This window comes from Hevea brasiliensis, chromosome 14, assembly GCF_030052815.1.
Source record: "Hevea brasiliensis isolate MT/VB/25A 57/8 chromosome 14, ASM3005281v1, whole genome shotgun sequence".
Taxonomy (NCBI): Eukaryota; Viridiplantae; Streptophyta; class Magnoliopsida; order Malpighiales; family Euphorbiaceae; genus Hevea; species Hevea brasiliensis.
Window position 1 is genome coordinate 798,830 of NC_079506.1, and position 24,170 is coordinate 822,999.

At 32.6% G+C, this 24,170-nt stretch overlaps 1 protein-coding gene, 1 long non-coding RNA gene and 1 other non-coding gene across 30 annotated transcripts in view; all 3 read left to right on the forward strand.

Annotated features, from left to right (window-relative positions):
• The first annotated feature begins 252 nt into the window (after nt 1–252).
• On the forward strand, nt 253–360 carry LOC131173633 (small nucleolar RNA R71). Its single transcript, XR_009143947.1, has one exon. It is a non-coding gene; the product is annotated as a small nucleolar RNA R71 (small nucleolar RNA).
• A 4,159-nt stretch (nt 361–4,519) lies between these two features.
• On the forward strand, nt 4,520–7,323 carry LOC110663321 (uncharacterized). 2 transcript variants are annotated; one of them, XR_009143244.1, is made up of 5 exons: nt 4,520–4,706; nt 4,901–5,138; nt 5,545–5,743; nt 6,736–6,858; nt 7,043–7,323. It is a non-coding gene; the product is annotated as an uncharacterized LOC110663321 (long non-coding RNA). The 2 variants fall into 2 exon arrangements; XR_009143243.1 differs by lacking the exon at nt 4,520–4,706 and having other exon boundaries at nt 4,791–5,138.
• A 5,753-nt stretch (nt 7,324–13,076) lies between these two features.
• Nucleotides 13,077–24,170, forward strand: part of LOC110636787 (putative disease resistance protein RGA3) — a 72,943-nt gene continuing 61,849 nt past the window's right edge. For 21 of the 27 annotated variants that reach the window (XM_058134479.1, XM_058134477.1, XM_058134478.1 and 18 more), the window contains exons 1-3: nt 13,077–16,458; nt 16,548–16,638; nt 16,718–16,854. In XM_058134479.1, coding sequence (XP_057990462.1) covers nt 13,227–16,439 — 3,213 coding nt within the window. In that variant the 5' untranslated portion in view covers nt 13,077–13,226 and the 3' untranslated portion in view covers nt 16,440–16,458; nt 16,548–16,638; nt 16,718–16,854. Of the gene's footprint in view, nt 16,459–16,547; nt 16,639–16,717; nt 16,855–17,580; nt 19,144–24,170 lie in introns of those variants that run through there. The other 6 variants (XM_058134494.1, XM_058134481.1, XM_058134486.1 and 3 more) reach the window with 4 other exon arrangements.

A 24,170-nucleotide genomic window follows, 5' to 3' on the forward strand; every position in this document is an offset into this window, starting at 1 on the left:
AGTGAGTGCATCAAATTTGGCATTGATCATGTTGAATGGATCAAGCTCATACATTCCAGCAACTTGCCTTTTTTGAGTTGGAGTTGACCCTCTTGGACTACTCCATAGATGACTGCTTCTTTGCTATTTTCTAATAACTCATAAGCTTCATCTTCATGCTTAATGATGAATTCTCCGCTTTGAGCATCAATGATTCCTCTGATAGCAGGAGTGACATTTGTGTAAAAATTCTGGTTTATCATCCATTTAGGAATGGCATGATGTGGACATTGTCTCTCCAACTCCTTCCATCTCATCCATGACTCATAAAGAGTCTCATCTTCTCTTGGTCTAAAAGCAATCATTTGATTCCTCAACTCTTGAGTTTTTCCAGGTGGAAAGTATTGGGCAAGAAATGCATCAGTGAGCTGCTCCCAATTTGTAATTGAGTTGTGAGGTAAAGAATCAAGCCAATCCAATGCTCTATCTTTCAAAGAGAATGGAAACAATTTTAGCCTTGCTGCATCATCAGATACTCCTGGTTGCTTTTGCATGTCACAGATCATAACAAACTTCTTAAGATGAGTATGAGGATTTTCTGAAGGATGACCTCCGAATTGAGAATTCTGAATCATTTGTAGTACTCCAAAATCCATCTTATAACTATTTGCATCAATTCTTGGTCTTGCTATACTCTCTCTTAAATCATCAAAATGAGGAAATGCGTGATCCATCATACTTCCCTTAGGCACATTAGCATTTACAACTTCTTCACCATGAGCTGCATTTTCATTGTTTCGATCATTTTCACCATTATCACCACTGATTCCAACTCTTTCTTCAGCCATTTCTGTTTCAATTTCAGCTGCTCTCAATGCTTCTTTTCTTCTTCTAGTTTCTTTCTTGTTGTCTCTACAAAACTTCTCAATTTCAGGATTAAATAATAAGGATGTGTCACTTGTGCTTCTAGCTCTTCTCATAAAAGATTAAGAGTACCTAAAAAAAAACAAACAAACACAAAATGAAAAGATAACAAAGATAAAACTATAAACAACTAAAATAATCAAGAATTCAATCTTAAACAAACAACTCCCCGGCAACGGCGCCAAAAACTTGATGTGTCCCAACCGCAAGTGCACGGGTCATTCAAGTAGTATAGAAAAAGATATCGTTCCCACGAGGAGTTGTGTTAATGATTGAATTTTTGATGTAAAATAAAATATGTTAAAATTGTATTTTAATCAAATTAATAAAAGAAATTTAGGAATTTGAAGCAGAAGATATGAAAATGCAAAACAAAATTCAAACAATGACTAATTTAATAATTCGCAAAATAAAGAAATTGATAATAATGAAAATTAATAAAATGAGATTAAACTAAACACTCAAAAGTAAAATTCCAAGCAATAATTGATGAAAGACGATTCTGGAGTTAAGGGTTCATATTTAAGTCATTTTGGGATTTTTCCTAGCCCAATCCATGAAATTTATGGGTTTAAAGGAGATTAATTCTAAAATCCTTTGAAAACTCTTAAGAGTGAGACAAAGAGTGCCTTAATTAACTTAATCCTACTTTCGTGGAGTTAAAATTAACCAAGACCCATTAGGTTCTTTAATCAATCTATTAAAACCCTCTTAACCCTTAGTCTATTTCTAGATCTAAGTTAATTAAGTCCAATTTCTTGATTAACTATCACTTGGTTTTCTCCTTTCGGTGCTTCAACCAAGGATTAAGAACATAACTTAATGGGGCCCTGCATTAAGCATGTGAATAAGCACACAAGAAATGGATTAAACCTCATAAATTCATTAAATTGGGACTAACCCAGTTCAAATCCACAAAAATAACTAAATATTTCATACCTTACTCATTAATCAAAATGAAACTACTCACTACCCATAATGTCTACAAGATATTCTGAATTTAAATGGAAATAAAGCTCTAATCTAAGCTAAGAAATAAAAAACTCAACACTAGAAATGTAGGAAAAGGTAAGAAGAGAAAGAAATCCCAAATCTGGTTGGAAATGGTGTGGAAAACTAAATGTGACTCTTCAGCTGCCCTTGCTCCTGCTCCTTTCCTTCCTTTCTTTCTTCCTCCCCTTTAAAATGGGAAAATGAGACTATTTATAGCATTTTTCTGACATGGAGCCCTAAAATGGTGTGTTCTAGGAGGAATTATCTGAGGGAATCTTCTGCCAGCTCATTAATGAACTCTTTATGGGATCGCATAAGTGGATCGCATAAGTTATGCGCTTTTACCGATTCTGGTTCACTTATGCGAAACTGCATGACTTGGTGCATAGGCTATGCACAATTCCGTGAAGGTGCATAAGGGAGGCGAGAATGTGCATAAGCTATGCAGTCTCCTTATGCACATTTCGGTTGGTTCTGGAACAGTGATTTTTCTCCTTATGCAGATCTGCATAGCTTATGCGGCAAGTTATGCACAATTTGATCAATGCATATTTCAGTTTGAAAACTTGTTTTTGACATCTTTGGCTGTAGAAGTCACTCCTCAATGGCAAAATTTCTCTTCAGTCCTTCAAAAACACCATTTTTCCTACAAAACAAAGTAAAAGATGCAAATTAATCCAAAATCGACAATTATGGAAAACTAACTAATTAATTAATGAAATTAGCTAAAAATAACTAATAATAGAATAAAATAGCTATGAAATTAGACCTAAATGACTATGCAAAATGTATGCATCAATATATATATATATATATAAAAAATAATGTTTATTTTTTATTTTTCATTTTATATTAATTTTTCATTTAAAATAAAACATAAGTTAATTTTACGAATAATTAATTTATATAAAAATTTAATTTAAAATGTAATTTTTGAAAATATTTATAATTTATAAATAAATCATACCTTTAATTATTTATTTATAATTATATATGGTCAAAATAAATTATATTAGATCATATAAAGATGATCTTTTTTGTATACTTTTTTTTAAATCATTTTAAAAGAATATTAATAATAATTTATTTATTAAAAAATGTTAGCATAAAAAATAATTTTTTTACAAATTATAGGTTATAATATAAAAAAAATTAAGAATTTAGTAAAACGTATTGTTTGTTATTAACTATTTTTATTATTTGAAAAAGTATATTATTATTCAATTAATTTTTTTTAGTATTTTATATTTAGATAATTATAAATATAAAAATATTTATATTTGATAAAGAATATAGTTATTTTTATATAAGTAAATAATTATTTAAATATAAAAACTATTTTATTTTAAAAATAAAATTTTAAAAATTAAATTATTTCAAATTAAAAAATGTAATTAAATTAGTAATCGATTTAATAGTGGAGAGTAATCTTTCTGTTAACGGAATTAAAAATTTAGATTAAATTATTTCTCATAAAAAAATATGGGAGCTAACTTATAATTTCTAATATGCCTAAAAACGATTTTATAATTTATCCCAAAAAAAAATATTTAAAGAAGTTTGACACGATAACTGATATTGGGACTTGCTTTTGATTCTCTTCCTCAGGAACCATGGGCCATAGCGGAGTAATATTAAATTGATATAATAGAATCACAATTACATTATATTATCAATTATATTTTAATTAATGTAATAATAATTACACAAAAAATAAAGATTAATTATTTTAGTTTACTTATTTCGTTGTCATTACTAGCTTTCGGCCATGGGCCAATGCCGACACTATTCTGTCCAGTTTCGGGTTGAAACAAGCACTTGTCTCTGGAACTAAAGGCTCTAAATTGGCAATTCCAATGTCAATCATTATATTTACTCAAATGGGTTTAGGTCCTTTAATTCCATGGACCATAATTGATGGTTTAGGGCCTCCGATCCTTAAAATTCGATTAAGTCAATCTAATTATTGAAATTGAAGATTTCGGTTTTGGTTTGATTATGGCTCCCACTCGATCTAATTCTAATTAATTCAATGGTTTTTTTTTTATTTTTTTTTAAAGGAAAAATGTTGATTCCAACTAAACCAAATTGAAATAGACTAATTTGATCCGATTCAGTGAAGAGGGAGAATTTGGCTATTTCAATTTAAGGATGGTTTGAAGTCAATAGTTTTCGTATGATTTCAATTCGATCATTATTTCATGGAATTCAATGATTGAATTTTTTTCTAAATTTTAATTTTTTAAAAATTAAAATAAAAAAGTAATTTGAACCGAATTGAAATGTTTAAGATTCAAGGGGGAGGAGCTGGGATTGGGACTGGGACCGGGACCGGGACGGGGATGCAGGTTTTGACAATGCAGGTAGAGCAACAGAGCAACTATCAAGCATGAGAACCACCGAAGCCATAGTTGGTCTTTTTGATGCATCTTCTTGTATGCACAGTGATCCTATTTGGATACATCTCAGGATGTCATGGGTCGAAGCAGCTCCTTTCAGAATAGGATCTATGATATTTGAAGCAGTCCCTCCAATCCAATTATCCCATGCCTACACAAAATTCAAAATAAAATATACATATAATTTTTTTCATTTGCCCATATCCAATAGCCAATGTAAAGGAGAATTAGGCATAGAAATAAAATTGTTTTACTTACATAGGTTACAAGGTCCCCCTCTTCTTCTTCTTCACCATTACGGAATTTGTTTCACTTTTGGCCACTCAAGAGTGAATTAAACACAGTTCATCTCTGAGCCTATAATCTGTTGTGTGCAATGTTGAAATTGCTTCCATGGAATTGTTTTTCAAGGTTTGATTATGTTTAATGTTTACCATGGCATGCTATTGAAGTAAGGTTGAGTTGGAATATAGTGATATGGTGAAAATTATATAGAAAAAAAAATTAAAATAAGTGGAGGACCAAGTAACTGTGTAAGAGTTACCTATTAAAACCAACCTCCGCTCTTAGCCTCTCTTATTCCCAATTTCTTTCTTCTTTTTTAGGGTGGATAGATTCTCCACTTATTATCCTTCAATACAAAGCAATCATGGAAGGAGAGGCTTCAGTTGAGTGTCAAGATTGGGAGCTCCTAGACAAATCCAACGTCAACCTGACCAATTCTGGCTAATTTATGTGGTGATAGTCTAGCTTTTGGTGATGTTGCGAAGATGATCGAGGGTTCTGAGTTTTTGGGTGACTATAAGCTAAGCTACATCAACCATAGATAGGTATAAATCCAAGGTAATGAAAATTTTTCATTCAATTTACATACCTGATCAAGAATGGTTTTTATTTTATTTTATTTCAGTTTCTTTTTAAGCTTAAAATTTTAGTTTCAGGTGAATTTTTTAGGTTCCTTGACTTCAATGCTTGGATTCAGCTCGCCATCCCTTTTAATTTCTAATTTATTTTCATTCGGAACTATCTCATTTGTGGATTGTTTATTTTTGGTTTTTTTTTTCTTTTTTGATTTTTGTGTGAGTTGCTACTGTTTTATCACTTCATCTGTTTGATTGTTGATTTTTCTTTAAAAGTATAAAGTTTGATTGGTGTCACTCCCGAAGGGACTTCAACATGTCCCTTCAACATGTCCCCACTCTGCGCAAACTCCAAATCGAAAGTTGTCCTAATTTGATATCTTTACCAGAGTGGATGGAAGGCGTCTCCGCATTACAATGTTTCTGTATTAAAGGATGTCCTCAACTATCAGAAAGATGCAAAAACAACATGGGCGTTGATTGGCCCAAGATTAATTGCTTGTATCCCAAATATTAGTATTGATGGAAGATGGATTCAAGAGGATGGCTGCTACCAACTATGATTTGACGCATCAGACTTCTCATGGGGTATGCCCCAAGAAACATTATTTTTTTTTTTTCGTCTATCTTAAAGACATTCATTTGTTTTTGTCGTTAAAATTCTTTGATTTTTATTTTTTTTATTGATGTTATAGGTTGACAGATATCTTTCACTACTCTTTCTTAAATCTCAAAGCATTTTTCATAGATGTTGAACAATTGGTGTGTAACCATGACAATATCTATTAATTTATTACCTTAATTTCAATTTGCAAGAATTTATTTCAGGGTGTTTATAATTTTTCTTTGTTGTCCAGATTTCTAGGTTATGCAATGCTACTGCTTCTGAACATTAGGATGGGATTTGGAATATTATCCATGATCATGCTTTATCTGCATGTTATAACTATACCAGTCAGTCTATTAAGAGGAACAATTTGCCCAATTTATGCCTTAAGTATAGAGAACTTAAAGCACTTACCAGCTTGTCAACACATATTCTTTTGGATGGGATATGAGCTTTTTAACCATGTCTCTCTTTGCTTTCAAAAAAAAAAAAAAAGTTTCTATTTTTGCTACATAAATAACAATGTAACTTACCAAGCCAATGACTATAAGTCTATAAACACTAGATTAATTAATTTCTTCTTCAAGTTTTTACCTCTCTCCACCTCATTCCCTTGTCAGTTACTTCTCTGCTTTAATTATTCTTGAATTCATAAAATTGCTTATTGGTTCTGAATGCAGAGTTGGAAAAATTATTGGTTCTGAAAACCAAATAGGATTCAACACTTCAAATTTATTCAAATCTAACCTATTCCTTCCATCCAATTGTCCAATTGTTTGCTTTCCCTAAAATTATATTAGTATGATCTTTCCCGAATTGAAGTGTTGCCTTTAGGCATGTGAAAAGGAAGGTGCTCAAATACAAGAAGCTTGATCTGTTCAATTTTTTTTTTTAATTTTTTTATTGGTAACTTTTGTAGTTTTATAATTTTTACGTTAGTTCCTTCAATTAAAATTTATTTTTATAATTGCAGAATTGGTTGGAACTTTTATCACCAAATGCATGTTTTGAGTGAGATCTAGCAATAGTTAAAGTTGGGTTAAGATTGCAGTTGATGATCAAATCTGACAAGCATGCTCAAGGAATTTGCTTTTGTGTAAGTGTCCTTTTTTAATGCCTAGTCATATTTAAGTTTCCTAAATGCAATTATTAGAAAACACAAGGGATAGCTCAAGAATACTCACCTCCCAGAGGTTGTATTTGGTATAAGAAACATCCTACACTGCTTTGCAGTTGCATGAAATAAAATCTTATCGCGTGCCTATGGTTCTGTTTTTTAGATTTTTCAAGTCTGGAATGCATGACTATTACCCTCTCAAATTGGTTAGCATCTTAAGTGGCAATATGTTCTGCGAAATTATTAACCTGCAAAGAAATGGAAGTGTTCCCATATAAGTTTAAGTGAGCTATGGAAAGTCAAATGAGCATTATGCAACTCTTGTATCTTTAATTTTGGACTTTGGAAATTGATGATGGCTCTGCTTGTTGAAAGATTCCAAAGAAGAGCAATTTTGGATTGGCCTCTCATATGCCAGTGCCAGAAAGTCTTAGTTTATTACTATGAATGGTACATGTTCATTTCTGCTTCTTTTGAGTGCCTTTTACATAATATATTATAGTTCACCTAAATCATAATGCTTGCTTTTTTTGTTGCACTACACATGTGGCTGCTTGAAAATTAAGGAGTAATTTGATCATCTAGCTTATCTGCAATAATTTGTTAAAGGTATGGAGATTTTTAGAGACACGTGTAGCAGATTTTATTTAACATAACTTTTTGGGACCCTGTTTACTTCTATAAAATTGGGAAGTGTTCAAAAACTAATCATGTGTGTTATTGTGTCTAGACCTGAAGCAACATCTGATTCAAGCATATTTAAGGGTCATAATAATGAAAGGTTCAATGATGTCGACTAGCTGAGACCTGATCAATTGATTATTTATATGAATTTGGAATTCCCTATATAGGAATCTTCTTAATGCCTCGCTGCATGAAAGCTCAGTTTCGTTTTCTATGTGGCTTGGCTTAGCCCCAACTAAAGTGGGAGTTCTGGTCTGGTTAGCTTGCCGGGGTTGTTTGTGTACAAAAGATTGGCTGTGTAATATTGGCATCATTCCCTCTTCCTGAAATCAATGCACTCGTTGCCTGGTCAAATTGAGACAGTTTCTCACATTTTTCTTGGCTGTCGGCACTCTTGGCTTATTGGAATTGGTTCCTTAACATTATGTTTGTCTTCCAAACTCCTTACCTTCCTTTTTTCATGAACGGGGTGCGTTAATTCATGGAAGCTTTCAACAGAAATTCTGGATCAGTCTATTCCATGCCATAGTGTGGTCTATCTGGTTATCAAGAAACGGCAAGGTTTTCAATATGGCAAGGACATCCCCACCTCCTTCTCTCTTTGCACTTTAATCCTCCACTGCCTTTCCACTTCGATGAAAGCATTGGATGCAAACTTCCCATTCTCAGGAACTGACCTCCTTATTACTTCTGCCACAATCAGGTCTACCCAACCACAACCACCCCCCCCACCCACCCCCCCCCACATGGCTCAAATGGAATGTTAATGCCTTTTCCTTGGGCAAACCTGGTAAAAGTGCTATTGAAGGGCTCTTTCTTTAGGAACTAAAATGCCATGTATTTTCTCTTGTCCTTCGGGGATCTTGGAATCTAATGAAGCTGAAATTAAGGTCATCCTCGAAGCTTTAGAGCTGTCATCTTCTTCGCCAGCCCAACTTGAATAATTCACTGGAGTCCACAGTTCTAAGAAGTTGACATTGACTTATTTACAGCCACTTAAATTTTTGGTGATAATAGAATGAATATTTTAAAAAACAATTTATGGACTTGATTTTTCTTTTTTATACTTATTGCTTGTTCACATTCATTCACTGATTGAACTAATAAGAAGATTTTTTTTATCCATAAATTTTAATTTAATTATACTTAAATCTTCTTTAAAATTATAATTAATAAAATATAATAAAAAAATAATATAGAAAATTTTGAACCAAAACTTCAGAATTTTGAAGTCGTATGCATTTAAATTAAGAGTTGCAGAGATGAGAATGTTAAGGTGGATGAGTGGTCATACTAGACTAGATAAAGTCTATAATGAGAATATTAGAGAAAAGGTAAGAGTGGTGCCAATTGAGGATAAGTTGAGAGAAAAGAGATTGAGGTGGTTTGGTCATGTGAAGTGTAGACATACGAAGGCTCTAGTTACATAATTAGAGCACATTAAATTAGAGGATAGAAAAAAAAAAGATAGACCTAAATTGACTTGGAGGAGAGTAGTATAATATGACCTATAAATATTACATATTTCTGAAGATTTAACCCAAAATCGTTTAGAGTGGAGAAAGCGAATTCATATAACTGACCTCAAATTTTTTAGATAAAAGTCTAATTGAATTAAGTTAAGTTGAGTATACTTAAATCATATTTAAAATTATAATTAATAAAATATAATAAAAAAATAATATAGAGAATTTTGAATCAAAACCACAAAATTAACATTTCTTTAAAAATATCTAATGAAAATGCTGAGGAAAATTCATCAAAAAATTAATATTTTGTGTCAATAACTTCAAAGTTCACATATCTGTAGTGGAGAATGTCAACGTCAACATTATAATCAAAGAAAGATATTTACTCCCTGCAATAATTCAAGTATAGGACACCGTTGAGGGCAATAATTCAAATCCATACGTCCCGTCACATTATTAATTATGTCTATTTTCAATTAGTTTCATTATTATTTCCCCTTTATTTTATTTTTTAATAAACAAAAATCTTAAATATACATTTAATAAATAAATTTTGATATCTCTAATGTTACCCACATAGAATATGTTTTAACTTTTATTTAATCCATATTAAAAGTCATAACTTATATGTAATCTGCAAATTAATTAATAATTTCTGGATTCCGATGAACGGTTAGGTCTCGTGTAAGGAATTGTAATTGTAATGTGGATTTCCTAAACTAATTTAATAATGAGGAATTTAGTACAGTCCACAATTCCAATAACTTGAAAGGGATTTTTCTTCTTATCTTAGATATTGTGAATCCTGGGAAAGTTTTTTATTTAACATTAGTTGTTCAAAGAGTAGACATCATAATTATACATGTTAAATTTTAATTATATATATATATATATATATATATATTTAAAATAAATTCTGAGATAATATTATGTGAAAAATAAATATCGTACAGTAATAAAAATTTCAAGAATGCATCTTACTAGAGGTGATCAGTACCTACCTAACCAGGCAAAGAACATGGTGTTTTCTTCATATTCTTACCTTAAGCTGAAATGAATTCATCTGTTTCATCCTCCTTTTCTTCTCTTAAGCTGAAATATTCATTGATTGCATCAATAATATCACGACATGCCTTGCAATGCAAAAATTATTTTATTTTCCTTCAATTGCATAAAATATTTTCTTTTTTTTTTTTTCACATAAATTGCACTATCATACAATTAGTATTAATTTATTTTACTTAAAAAATATAAAATTTACAGTGAAATTCACCTATAAAATACATAAATTTTATATATTTTTGTCTATCAGACCGAGTCTAGGCAACATGTTTGCATCTGTTTCCTTTTTTTTTTTTCCTCCTACTTTTTCCATAAGAACCCACACGATTGTCCTTAAAGAAATGAGTAGCATCCTTCAAGAGCCTAAATACTTGTTATAGATATTTCCGTAGCATTTTCATCCTCCACTCATCTTCGTAATCCTCCCCTTCAAACCTAAAAGTGAAGTCTAGCATTGAGGAGCATGAATGAAGCTTCTTCAATATAAATTTGGATTGCATTTAGACTTTGAGTTGGTGGTACTAAAATATAAAGAATTTATATTTACATGGAAAGGGATCGTAACTTTTCACACAAAGGATTCAATATTGGAGTCGGGAAGTTGTTCTGTTTTTATATCATCAAATTGAGCATCATCTCATAACAGAGTATATGGAACTCTGCTTTTGATTTTATTAGCAAACAGAAAGAATTGCAATAATAACAATAAAATCTCCTCTATAGAGAAGAATTGTCTTGCATTTTCTAGCAAAATTAAAGCTTGCTACTCTTTGTTGTGGTTCACATGCATGGGACATGAAAATGGTGTTATCACCTATTGTAGAACAGAGTTTATCATATGGAATTTTTTTTCTTTTTTTTTTTTTTTTTTTGTGGATGTGAAGTTTCCTTAAAACTACATTCTCATATTTTCCGTAAGTGTTTTGGATCATTTGCTCTTTCATAGAATTGGAAAATTCCCTGTAAATAATCACTTTGAACGTGTTTTCTGTGTGTCCAGCCATCTGGTTCAAGCAAATTTAAGGATCATAATCATGCAAGGATGATGCTTAATTACTTGCAAAACCATTCTAATGGAAATATCACAGAAAAGATGAATGTTTCTTGTAAATAATTAAAACTCCTGGCTTAAAACTCCTGGCTTAATTTCTATTATTTTCCATCTATTTCTATGTTACATAAATGTTGACGACAAAAACAAGTGCAAAGGTCCTAAAGTTTCTTTTCTTATCATTTTGCAAATCTGCTTTAGCTAAAGTTGATAAAGAAAATGCTTTTAGGAGAAAGAGCGGAAAAGGAGCTCACCAACCTTGAATTTTGCAGCTCAGTGATTGAAAAAGAAGAAAAATAAATTAATGAGCATGCAAGTGCCTTTCTTTTTCACATCATTATTCAAAGGAAAGAGGAAAAGGGGGTAGGAATTGAGGGGTCATCATAAGAGGCACCCATTATAAGCATTTCCTGCCAAAGAGATGTTAGTTCAACTCTATATCATCATCATATGATAGCATCTTGGGAGAGCCTTGTTATAAAATGTTTCCATAGCTTTGGGCTTCATAATACTCTTCAATTGTGCCTTACCTTTACTTTCCACTCACTTGAAAACCAATTGGCAGATGCAATTCTCTTTTTTATTATTATATCATCTTTATTATTATATTTCTTTTTTACAATAATTAACTTTTGAATTAAGAGAGTTGGAAGTGTGTATAAATCTCAAACCCAAGTCTCATACCTTTGATATAAAATCCAAATTTCATGCATATTTGCAATTACTATCATAACAATTACCGAGAGTGTAGCGACGAATGAGCTTTACCTCAATGATATTGTAATTATATACATAATTACATCATTTAAAATTTATGTATAATCATAATTAATTATATAAAAAAAAATTATCAATAGTATAGCTTCTTTTCTCATGACTTATATATGTTCAATAGAGTATATGTTGGCGCTGAAACACTACAATCAATAATTGAGAATTTAATATTCAATGCTTTAAATAAGTAATTAGATTTTAACTATTTCCTCCCTGCAATAATAATTCAAGTGCAGGACATGAGTAGTGATCCAAAGTCACTTTACTATAATTGCATGCCATTTTCTAATGCAATTATTAAGATTCTCCAATCCAATGAACAAGTTTAAATTTTTTGTTTTCCAGATAAAAAAAGAAGTTTTAAAGTTTTTTTGTCTCATTCGAGGAAATAATTTAAATCTTTACATATTTTAATTATAAATCTTAAATTATTAGTTTAGTTATTTTTAAGATTAAAATTTCAATAAAATTCCCAATTAAAAGAAGAAAAGCTAAAAACAAAAAATTTACAACTTGTAAACTATTTACTCCCTGCAACCTCTACGCTGTTATCATCAGAGAAAGATATTTACTCCCTGCAATGATGCAAGTATAGGACATGAGTGCTCTTGATTGAGAACAATAATTCAAGTCCATACCTCGTGTCACGTTATTAATTATGTCTATTATTCATTAGTTTCATTATTTTTTTTATCTTTTATTTTATTTTTCATCATTATAGTTAATAAACAAATATGGAATAGTTTGCTTTAATATAAGAGAATTTTATTTCCTTTCCCCCTCAAATAATTCAGTATTAATTGGATTTTGTTTTCATGGAATCCACACAGTTTGCAGTGCCAAATAATTCATTCATTAAATCTGCTTTTACCTAAAGTTGATAAAGAAAATGCTTTTAGCATAAAGAGTGAAATATTTTTGTATTTTGCTTTTTTAATTATATTCTTTCGCGCCATAATTTTACTCAAAAGCTGCTGGGAGAATTTTACTCTCTTTGTTTCTAAGATTTATTTCTTTCACCTTCATATAACTAATTCAGTATGTATTGAATTTTCTACTTGGGCTCCACATGGCTTGCAGTACGTTACAAACAGAGTGGGGTCATTTTCCTTTTTTTTTTTTTTTTTTTCAAAAGACCCCACACGGTTGTCCTTAAAGAAATCAATATCTCCTTCAAGAGCCTAAATCCTTGTTATAAATATTTCCAATGCATTTTCAACCTCCACACATCTTCATAATCCTTCTCTTCAAACCTTAAACACTTCCCATTTCTGACTTACCTTCACTTTTCACTCACTTGAAAGGCAATGGCAGAAGCAGTTCTCTGTGATCTTGCCGGGGGAATCATTTCAAAGCTGGCTTCTCTAGTTCTTCAAGAGACTATTCTGTGCTTTGGTGTCAAAGACGAGCTTGGGAAACTCGGGAGGACAGTTTCAACGATCCAAGCTGTGCTTCTTGATGCAGAGCAGCAGTATTCGCAGAGTCATCAAGTCAAAGAATGGGTTGACTCGCTAAAAGATGCTTTTTACGATGCTGATGACTTGCTAGATGAGTTCTCCACAGATGTTTTAGTGAAGCAGATGATGACTGGCAATAAAATGGTGAAGGAGGTACGCCTCTTCTTTTCAAGCTCAAACCCATTTGTTTATGGTCTTAAAATGGCTCATAAGATTGGAAAAGTTAGAAGTAAATTAGACGAGATTGTTGCAAATAGGAATTTTCACTTAGAAAATCTCCCTGAGAAGACATTTCCTATGGTTGAGGAAAGAGAGCAAACTCACTCTTCTTTACCTCAAGTAGTTGTTGGCAGAGAAAATGATAAGAAGGAAATTATTGATTTTCTTCTGTCTTCTAGTTATAGGGAGAATGTGTCGATCATTTCCATTGTTGGTCTTGGAGGATTAGGAAAGACAACACTTGCTAAACTTGCATATAATGATGATATGGTGAAATCAAATTTTGAGCTTAAAATGTGGGTGTGCATTTCTGAAAAGTTTGATGTCAAAATAATTGTTGAAAAGATTTTGGAGTCTCTTGATCATCAGAGAACTACAAATCTTCAAATGAATACCTTGAAAGATCTTCTTCTTGAAAAAATTAGTGAAAAAAAATATTTACTTGTTTTGGATGATTTGTGGGATGATGATTCAGGAAAATGGTTTAAGTTAAAGGATTTGTTAGTTGGAGGTGCAAGTGGAAGCAAAATTATTGTAACCACACGTCACAGAAAAGTTGCAGAAATTATAAGATCGGAAAAAACACATGACTTACAAAAGCTACTTCCTGATGATTCGTGGTCTTTACTTAAAAAAATGGCCTCTAAACCAGGGCAAGTGATTAGCTTAGAACATGAGAAAGTTGGAAGAGAAATTGTGAAAAAGTATTGTGATGGGGTCCCTTTAGCCATAAGTGTAATAGGACGTGTATTGTATTTTAAAAATACAATAGATGAGTGGCAACTTTTCAAAGAAAAAGAACTTCCAAATGTAAATGAAGAGGGAAATAGTATTATGCAGACTCTCAAATTGAGTTATAATTATCTACCTTCTCATTTAAAGCGTTGTTTTGCTTATTATAGTTTACATCCAAAAAATTATAGAATTGCTATAAGACATTTGGTGGGTCTTTGGATAGCACAAGGATTTATCAAATCTTCAGATTCAAAACAAAGTCTTGGAGATATAGGCTTAATATATTTCAGGGATCTTGTATGGAGGTTTTTCTTTGAAAAAGTAGAAGAAGATTTATCAGGTAATTTAACATATTGTAAAATGCATGATTTGATGTATGATCTAGCTAAGCTAGTAGCAAGAGAGGAAAATATTTTACTAATTTCAGATGAAGAGCGTGTTCAAGAAGGAATTCGACACTTGTCTATGGATTTTCAAATTGAGTCATGGGAGAAAGTTGCAAATTGCTTACTTGATATGACAAAGTTGCGAACATTTATATCATGGCCAGAAAAGCAAGATAAAGAAGTAGAATGCCATGAAATTTTGTCCAGATTAAGTTGTGTAAGGGTGTTGATTTTGCGTGGTATGGGATTTGAGAGAGTGCCACCTTCCATTGGCAAATTAAAACTTATAAGGTTTCTCGATCTTTCTTATAGTAAAGGCATTGAGATCCTTCCTGATTCCATTATTAAACTCCAAAACCTGCAAACTCTGTACCTATATGATTGTGAAAAGCTTAAGCAGCTGCCTAAGCATATGAAAAGGTTGGTCAATCTCAGGGATCTTGGCATTTCGGGATGTGTTAGTTTGACTCATATGCCACGTGGGATTGGTCAACTAACTTCCCTTGAGTATTTGACAACATTCGTACTGGCCAAAGACAATGGAGTCTCCAAGCATAGTGGTGGACTCAGTGAATTACGTTACTTGAATAATTTGAGAGAAGATCTAGAGATCTTGAATCTTCAGTATGTGAAAAATCCAGCATCTGAATTTGAGGCTGCCAATTTGAAAGAGAAGCAACACCTTCAATCCTTATCGTTAGCATGGCAATTGGGCGATCGCTATGATAATGATAGTAATAGGGGTCCAGATAATGTTGAAAATGACGAAGAAATGTCACTGGAAGAGTTTCGACCACACCTTAATCTAAAAGAATTGATTGTGTATGGGTGTGGAAGACTCATGTTTCCAAGCTGGATTTCTTCCCTCACTAATTTGGTGACACTTCAAATTGATGACTGCAAAAAATGCCAGTATTTTCCACCGTTGGAACAGTTCCCTTCACTTAAACGTTTGATGATTGTGAATTTAACTGATCTGGAGTACATGGAGAGTGGGATTAATTTCGACAATGCATTATTCTTCCCTTCCTTAGAGGATCTCTCCCTCAAAAATTGCCCAAATCTGAAGGGATGGAGGAGGGATACATCCATGCCTCAGTTGCTACAATTTCACTGTCTTGATTATTTGGACATCAGGTCTTGCCCTAACCTCACTTCAATGCCTCTTATTCCATCTATCCGAAAATTGGTATTGAAAAATGCCAGCAAGAAGTCATTGGAGGATATACTGAAGGTGAAGATTTCAGTGTCACAGTCAACCTCTTCTTCGATTTCCCTTTCTAAATTGCAAATTCTGACAATAGAGAACATTGAGGATCTAGAATTTCTGCCAGAGGAGTTGTGGCATCTACCCTCCCTCGAGCTTCTTGCCATCGAGGCTTGTGAGAAGCTCGATTTATCTGATGATATGCAGTGGCAGTACCTTAGAAGCCTCCGGGAGCTTCAATTAATAAATATGAACAAATTGGCATCCCTCCCGAAGGGACTTCAACATGTTCCCACTTTGCACAAACTCTCAATTGAAAGTTGTCATCATTTGGAATCTTTACCGGAGTGGATGGAAAGCCTCACTGCATTACAATCTTTCTGTATTGAAGAATGCCCTCAACTGTCAGAAAGATGCAAAAACAACATGAGTGCTGATTGGCCCAAGATTTCTCACATCCCAAATATTTGTGTTGATGGAAGATGGATTCAAGAGGATGGCTGCTACAAACCATGATCAGAAGAATCAGACTGGGGTATATCTTTATCCTCTTCAATAAACATAATTTTTTTTTCCTGTCTAGGAAGCTGGATTCTCATGTGTTTTTTTACATTGATGTTGCAGGTTGACAGATATCTTGAAATATTCTCTCTTAAATCTCAAAACTGTTGTTCATAGATGTTGAACAATTGGTTTGCAACCATGACAATATCTAGTAATTTCATTACTTTAATTTCTGTTGCAAGAATTTATTTCTGGCTCGTTATAATTTTTTTTCTCTCTTTTTCCTCCAGTTAGGATGTCCTGATTCTGCTTCTTAACTTTAGGATGGGGATTCATTGAGTAACTTCATATATGGAATTGTGATGAAGGAGGGCATTGTCATCGATCAACTTCTTCTACGAGTCTTACTTCTCTTCACATTCCTTTTGTAAGTTAAATCAACAGCCTGCCTTAATTATTTGGCACTTACCAGCTTATCAGCAAGTATTCTCTCTTGATTAGAAAACTTAAGACCATGATTCCTACCAAGTTTTATAATTTCTTGATTCTCTAGTTTTGAATGGAGTTGCCACTATGCAGAAGTCCCATAATCCCTTGTAGTTTTATCTTCTACCAGAACCTAGTAAGTTCCTCAGTTAATATAATGATACCAGAACCTCACCATATTCATATTTTTAGCCGAAGCATGATTTGTTGTTCACAAAACGAAATGCAGTGTCTGTTACACTCTGCCCTCCTATACTAACTCACATAACTAACATGGAAAACCAACTAAGTTTATATAGCAGTATCTTAACTCAATTTAAAAAAAAAAAAAAGAAAAAAAAAAAGCAACATTCACAAATCTTATTCCAGGTCCAAATATTTAGAAAACCAAAAACAAATTGAAAATAAAGAAAATAACATTTATAGAAATAAGCTTATTTCGTGCCTTAATCCCTATAACAGATAAGAATGAGTTTATTACACTAGAATTCTACAAATTGAAATAAAATCTCTTGCACAGCCTGTCTACAAGGTCTTAAGGTGAAAAGCTTATGATGTGAGAATTAAGCAGACTAAGAGTCAATTAAATTATTAAAGATTTGAACTTCATATCAAGAAATTGCTAAAATTATGGCCTTTCGTATTCTTCACCTCATGGACTGAACAGCAATGCAAGTCTCGGAATAGGAATTTTAGGCCTTTAATTGACAGGCATGGATGATTGGAGAAGCTTCGCCCAGTTTGCTTTCCACCACCCAAATGAAATTTGCCTACTTAAACCTTAAGGCAGGAAAAATTGAAGAAAATGAGCTGCTCAGCACTACACACATGACACCCAAAGAGATGCTAGCACTTGTAGTGTAAATGGGGTTCCAATGACCTCTGTGGTACCCTCCTCCTTTGTTGAAATTTTTGTTGCGCTTGTGAATTACCCGCAGACTTTGTTTCCCCAAAACTTTTGATTCTTCTTTCAATTTCAATTCTCAACTCAAATGGAGGCTTGGGAGGGTTTTATGGTGGCTAAAGGATAGAAGAAAATGGCTTACATTAACCATTGGCGTCTAGTCTAGTCTTTTTTATCTAGAGCCTCAATTGGTATCAGAGCCACGGTTGTCTAGTTAAAATAGTTTGAACACTAGTTCTAGTGAAACCCCAAGTCGCGTATCCTATAGCCTTTGAAGCCGAGAGTCAGGCGTGGTAGGCACCAGGAGTAAAATCGTTGACAGTGATCTAGAACAAATGGACAGACTATTTTCTAGTTTGGCTAGTAGCTCTAGAAATGCGAGGTTAGAAGATAAAGAAAACAAAAAATCAAAAAACAAAGAAATATTATTATTATCTAATATAGAAAATAATTTAAATAATTGGAAGCTGCCGCCTATTTCTGCAAATCTTATATATAAATCTAATAATAGTTTTAGATTTAGGTCTGATTATATAATAAAAACAGTCGAACAAGCTTCTCCTATCCATGAAGGATTAAGCTCAAGGAGTTTATTTTCTGAAGAACTTTTAAAAAAGCACTAGAAAGAATATTCTTTCCTATATATAGGAATGATTCAAGTTGCACTTAAACCTACAACTAGGTTAGGATTAAATACCTCAGCCTTAATCTGTGTCAGAGATAAAAGACACAATAACTTTAATGATTCCTTATTAGGAATAGTTGAATCATCTCTCTGTGATGGCCCAATTTATTTTTCGTGCTATCCCAATTTTACAATCTCAGTAAGAGACCCACATGTGATGAAAGCCTTATCCTTAGATATAAAAACCTCAGGATATGATATGTTACCAGGATCTGAGAATATAATCCTTATTTACAGGATTCACTATAAAGCCATGAACACAGTAGTACCTAATCTTAGGGAAGAAACTACAAAATTAATATCTCCAAAAGGAACCACAACTTTCTTTGTTACAGACTTAGAAAAAGGGAATATGGTAGTTCCTAAGTCCATAGAATGGGAACAGGTTAAGTTACCTGAAAATTGGATTTTAGAAGAAGCAATTCCTCCTAAAAAGAAAGAATCGAGTGACCTTGAATCCATTATAGAAACCAATCAAGGAACCGTAGCAATATCCTTTGCTAGAACAAGGTCAAGAAATTCATTCTCAGGAAGGTCTGTAGTTTCAGAACCTATCATGCCTAGATCATCCTTATCAGGTATAGAATCACTAGAAAGAATGAACTCAATGAGTAGACTAAGCTCAATAGGAACCCAAAGATCAGAAGAACAAGTGGCCCAGCCATTATATTATATTGATAACTCTGTATACGATAGGACAACAGCTAAACAAAGTAGAAACACAAATTCAAAACTTTAAATCAAGAGACTATCGACCAGAAAAAGGAGAGACCTCAAAACTAAGTATTGAGAAAAGGGTTTTATTTAAACCAATAGAAACAGAAAAATTAAGCCTAAAATTGGCAAAAGAAGATCATTATAAAATGATTGAAGAATTAACTAAAAGGTTAACAGAGTTAGGCTTAGACTCAAAGGATTCTAAGAAAAAATCAATAAGTCCTTTAACCAAGGATTTAACCATGATGGAAGAATTAGAAAAAAGATTAAATAATCTTAATATCGCTCTTTTAAGCAAGGAAATAGAAACCTTAGAAACTGAAGAAGAGTCATCAAATGAAGATGACGTTGATAATATTAAAGCAATATTAAAACAATCAGAACCCTTAACAGAGGTAAATAGGATTGTTTACCCTAAACCTAGGGTGACAATTGAAATGAAGCCTTATTATCCTAGGCCATCTCCAATAAACCTACAATTTGAAGATACAAATTATAATTATGTTCAATACGATGGAACTTCAATTGTAGAATGGAATATAGATGGACTTTCTGATTATCAAATCAAGAATGTCATTCAATTCATGACCATGTACGCAATAGCCGCAAGAGTTAAAGGGAATAATACTGATCAAGCAATAGCAAAAGCTATCATTGCTGGCTTTACTGGTCAATTAAGAGGTTGGTGGGACTTTTCCTTATCAGAAGAAGGAAAAGCACAGGTTCTTAACGCTGTTAAAACAGAACCAAGAGCCGAAGGTCCTGCAGTAGTATCCGATAGTATTAATACACTATTATACACAATAGGAATGCACTTCATAGGATCAACAAGCCTATATATGGATAGATCTCAGGAGCAGTTAATGAACTTAAGATGTCCTGATCTGTCTCATTTTAAGTAGTATAAAGATACCTTCTTTTCCCTTATATTTACTAGGGAAGATAATCAGTTTGATTTTTGGAAAGAAAATTTTCTTTCCGGATTACCCTCGTTATTTGTCGAACGAGTTAAAAAACAAATAAGAGATAAAAATGAAGGAGCTTTACCATATAGTCAATATACCTACGGAGAATTAGCCTCTGAAGTAGTCTCAGCAGGAATAGCACTGTGCAATGAATTAAAAATTCATAGGCAATTACAAAAGGAAAAACTCACCGGTAAAAGAATACTTGGTGATTTCTGTGAACAAGTAGGATTACCACCTATAACTTTTCCTTATAAAGGCAAAGTTAAAAGGAGGAGGAGAGTAGGTAAAAGTAAAAAATTCTACAAAAAATATCCTAAAAAGGATAAAGGTGAGTCGTCATATAAGAAAACTCTAAAACGAAAAACAGTAACATCTTCTAAAAGGAAGAAAAGGGAAACTAGTGTAGTCTGTTATAAGTGTGGAAAAACAGGTCATTATGCTAATAAGTGTAAAGTAAAACAGCAAATACAAGCCTTGTCAATAGATGAAGATCTTAAAGAATCATTGATAAAGATACTCTTAAATGAGTCTGAACCAGAAGATTTAGAAGTAAACGCAATAGATTATACTTCAGAAGAATCTTCAAGTGAGTCTGAAAAGAAATCAGAATGTGACGGACACTGTGATTATTATAAATCACTGTGCACCTTAAATGGTCTCTGTGTTTTAACCAAAGAAGAAAATCTAATCTTAGATCTTATAGATAAGATCGAAGATCAAGAAGAAAGAAGAAAAAGGTTAAACGAATATTTAACCTTGTTCAAGGAAAAAAGCCCTTTAGAAAAGAAAATTGAAGAAAAGAAAAATCCATATGATCTTAAAGAAATTATGGATAGAATCAAAACGGCTAAAATGCCAAGAGAACCAACTATAAAAGATCTAAGACAAGAGACTAATTCAGTAAAAGCTGAATTACAATTTATAAAAGAAAGAATAACATTGCTTGAAGTAAAGAACGAGTCTCCATTAATTATGGAACCAAAAGAAAAGGAAGAAGAATACCAAGCTGAAATTAATAATATTAATCTTCAGTATGTCAATAGGATAGATAGAGTTATAACTCACAAGTGGCATACAAAGGTCACTATAATTGTCCAGAAGGAGTACTTATTCAGTATTATAGCCTTAATAGACTCAGGTGCAGATCTTTATTGTATAAATGAAGGATTATTACCATCAAAATACTTCTCTAAAACAGTAGAAGAATTACACACAGCAGATAGCAGCAAAATGAGTGTAAAATACAAACTGTCAGATACAGTTGTCTGTAACCAAGGTATATGTTTCGAAATACCATTTATCTTGGTAAAAGGATTATTTCATCCAGTCATTTTAGGAAACCCATTCCTACATATGTTATACCCGATTAAATCAATAACAAAAAAGGGAATTGTTTCCGAAGTAGAAGGAAAGGAGATTATTTTTGAATTTATGTCTTTGCCAATAGAAAGAGAAATTGATGTGCTTAAAAGTAACATCAAAAATAAAGAAAAATTTATAAGCTCTCTTAAAACAGAAGTAAAATACAAAATAATACAAGAAAAGGTTAATGAACCTTTAATACAGAAAAAAAATAAAAGATTTACATGATAAAATAGCTAATAGCATATGTGCAGAAGTTCCTAATGCTTTTTGGACTAGAAAAAGTCATGTGGCTAATTTACCATATGAGCCCAACTTCAATGAGAAAATGATACCTACTAAAGCCCGACCCATTGCTATGGGACCAAGACATTTAGAAATCTGCAAAAAAGAAATAGCAGATCTGGAACTTAAAGGGCTTATTAGAAAAAGTCAAAGCCCATGGAGCTGTCCAGCCTTTTATGTTGAGAATGCTGCTGAATTAGAAAGAAGAGTCCCAAGACTAGTCATTAATTACAAGCCTTTAAATAAGGCCTTGAGATGGATAAGATATCCATTGCCTAATAAAAGAGATCTATTAAATAGACTCTATGAGGCCCAAATCTTTTCTAAGTTCGATATGAAATCAGGCTATTGGCAAATCCAAATAGCTGAAGAAGATAGGTATAAAACTGCCTTTACTGTACCATTTGGACTTTACGAATGAAATGTAATGCCATTTGGGCTTAAAAATGCCCCATCAGAATTCTAAAAGATTATGAATGAAATATTCAATGCTTGTTCAGCATTTTCAATAGTTTATATTGATGATGTCCTTATTTTCTCCAGGACAATAGATCAACATTTCAAGCACTTAAATGTGTTTATAAAAATTATTGAGAAAAATGGTTTAGTAGTCTCAGTCAAAAAAATTAAACTCTTCCAGACTAAAATAAGATTTTTAAGCCACAACATAGATAAAGGATCTATTATTCCTATAGATCGAGCCATTGAGTTTGCTAGCAAATTCCCAGATAAAATAAAAGACAAAACCCAATTGCAGAGATTTTTGAGAAGCCTAAATTATGTTGCTGACTTTTATAAAAGCCTAGCACAAGACGCCAAACCACTTTTCCAAAGATTAAAAAAGAATCCAACACCATGGACCCAAGAGCATACCCTAGCTGTCAGAAGAATAAAACAAAAGGTTAAAGTACTTCCCTGTCTGGTAATTCCTCATCCACAATCTTCTAAGATAGTGGAAACTGACGCATCTGATAAAGGGTATGGTGGCATCCTAAAACAGAGGATAGCTGATAAAGAAACCCTGGTTAGATTTACCAATGGAATATGGACAGGACCTAGAGTTAATTACTCTACAGTTAAAAAGGAGATCTTATCTATAGTTCTCTGTGTACAAAAGTTTGAGTCTAATTTATTAAATCAGAAATTTCTTATAAGAGTTGACTATAAAAGTGCAAAAGAGATATTACTAAAAGATGTTAAAAACATCGCATCTAAACAGATTTTTGCTAGATGGCAAGCCATCTTTTCAATATTTGATTTCGATATTGAATTCATTAAGGGAGAAAATAATTCTTTGCCCAATTTCTTAACTCGAGAATTTCTTACAGGACATGAGTTCAAAGGCATCGATAACTCCCTCAAAACGAACCCACGAGGTTTCGCCACCTCCGCCTAAAATGGTGGACAAGCTCAGAGATGATGCTTATGCTATCAGCATCGAGGCTAATAATGCAAAAGAGGTTAATTACTCTTACATTCCAATCAGTTACTGTTTTCTTATGCCAATGGATAAAAAGCATAAGGAATTAAAACCTTATGAGGTGGCAAATTTCTACACGTAACATCACACAGTAAATCCTTATTTACCCAAGGATTACACTTATTATCAAGCTATTACGCGTAAAGCATTGAGAATATTCTCTCCAATAGAAAGATCCACTAATGAGTGGGCATTCAGTAAATTCATCATCAAAAGGATAATATCCTATGACGAATGGGGAGATTCACTATTTAAACAGAAGGAATTAAATTTCGGTAAACCCAGGTATTTTAATTATTTTGATTATATGCAAGCCTGGACTGGTGCCTTAATTTATGAAAATAGGCAGAGAAAATTCAGCTGGTTTATACAATTCTAGTTGGATAAAGAATCATGGGAATTTCCCTCTTGGTTTTATGAATGGTTTTTCAACTGGGGATTATTTCCTATAGCTCTACCTAATAAGGTTAGAGAAATCTTTGAACAGTTTACTGATTCAAACAAATCCTTAAAGGATTCAAGGCTATTGTTTACTATCCTGTATAAAATTCCTTGGATAGTTAGATGGGATTATATTATCTCAAAAAAGAAAATGAAAAAATTTGGCGAGTTTTCCACAGATCATGTTCCCTGGTTAACTCGGAGAGTCCTAATAAAATGGTGGGATAATTGTGATTTTTTTTTGAATCACCCTCTGTATATTCCTCAAAAGGACTTATTCACCTGGCTAAAAAGCCATCAACGTCTAGTCCTTCCATCTCTTCAAATCTTTCAGACCTGTTTAAAGATCTACTCAAAGCAGTACCAAAAGATGAGCTAAGGAGACAGCTTTTTAATGCACTATCAGAAGACGACA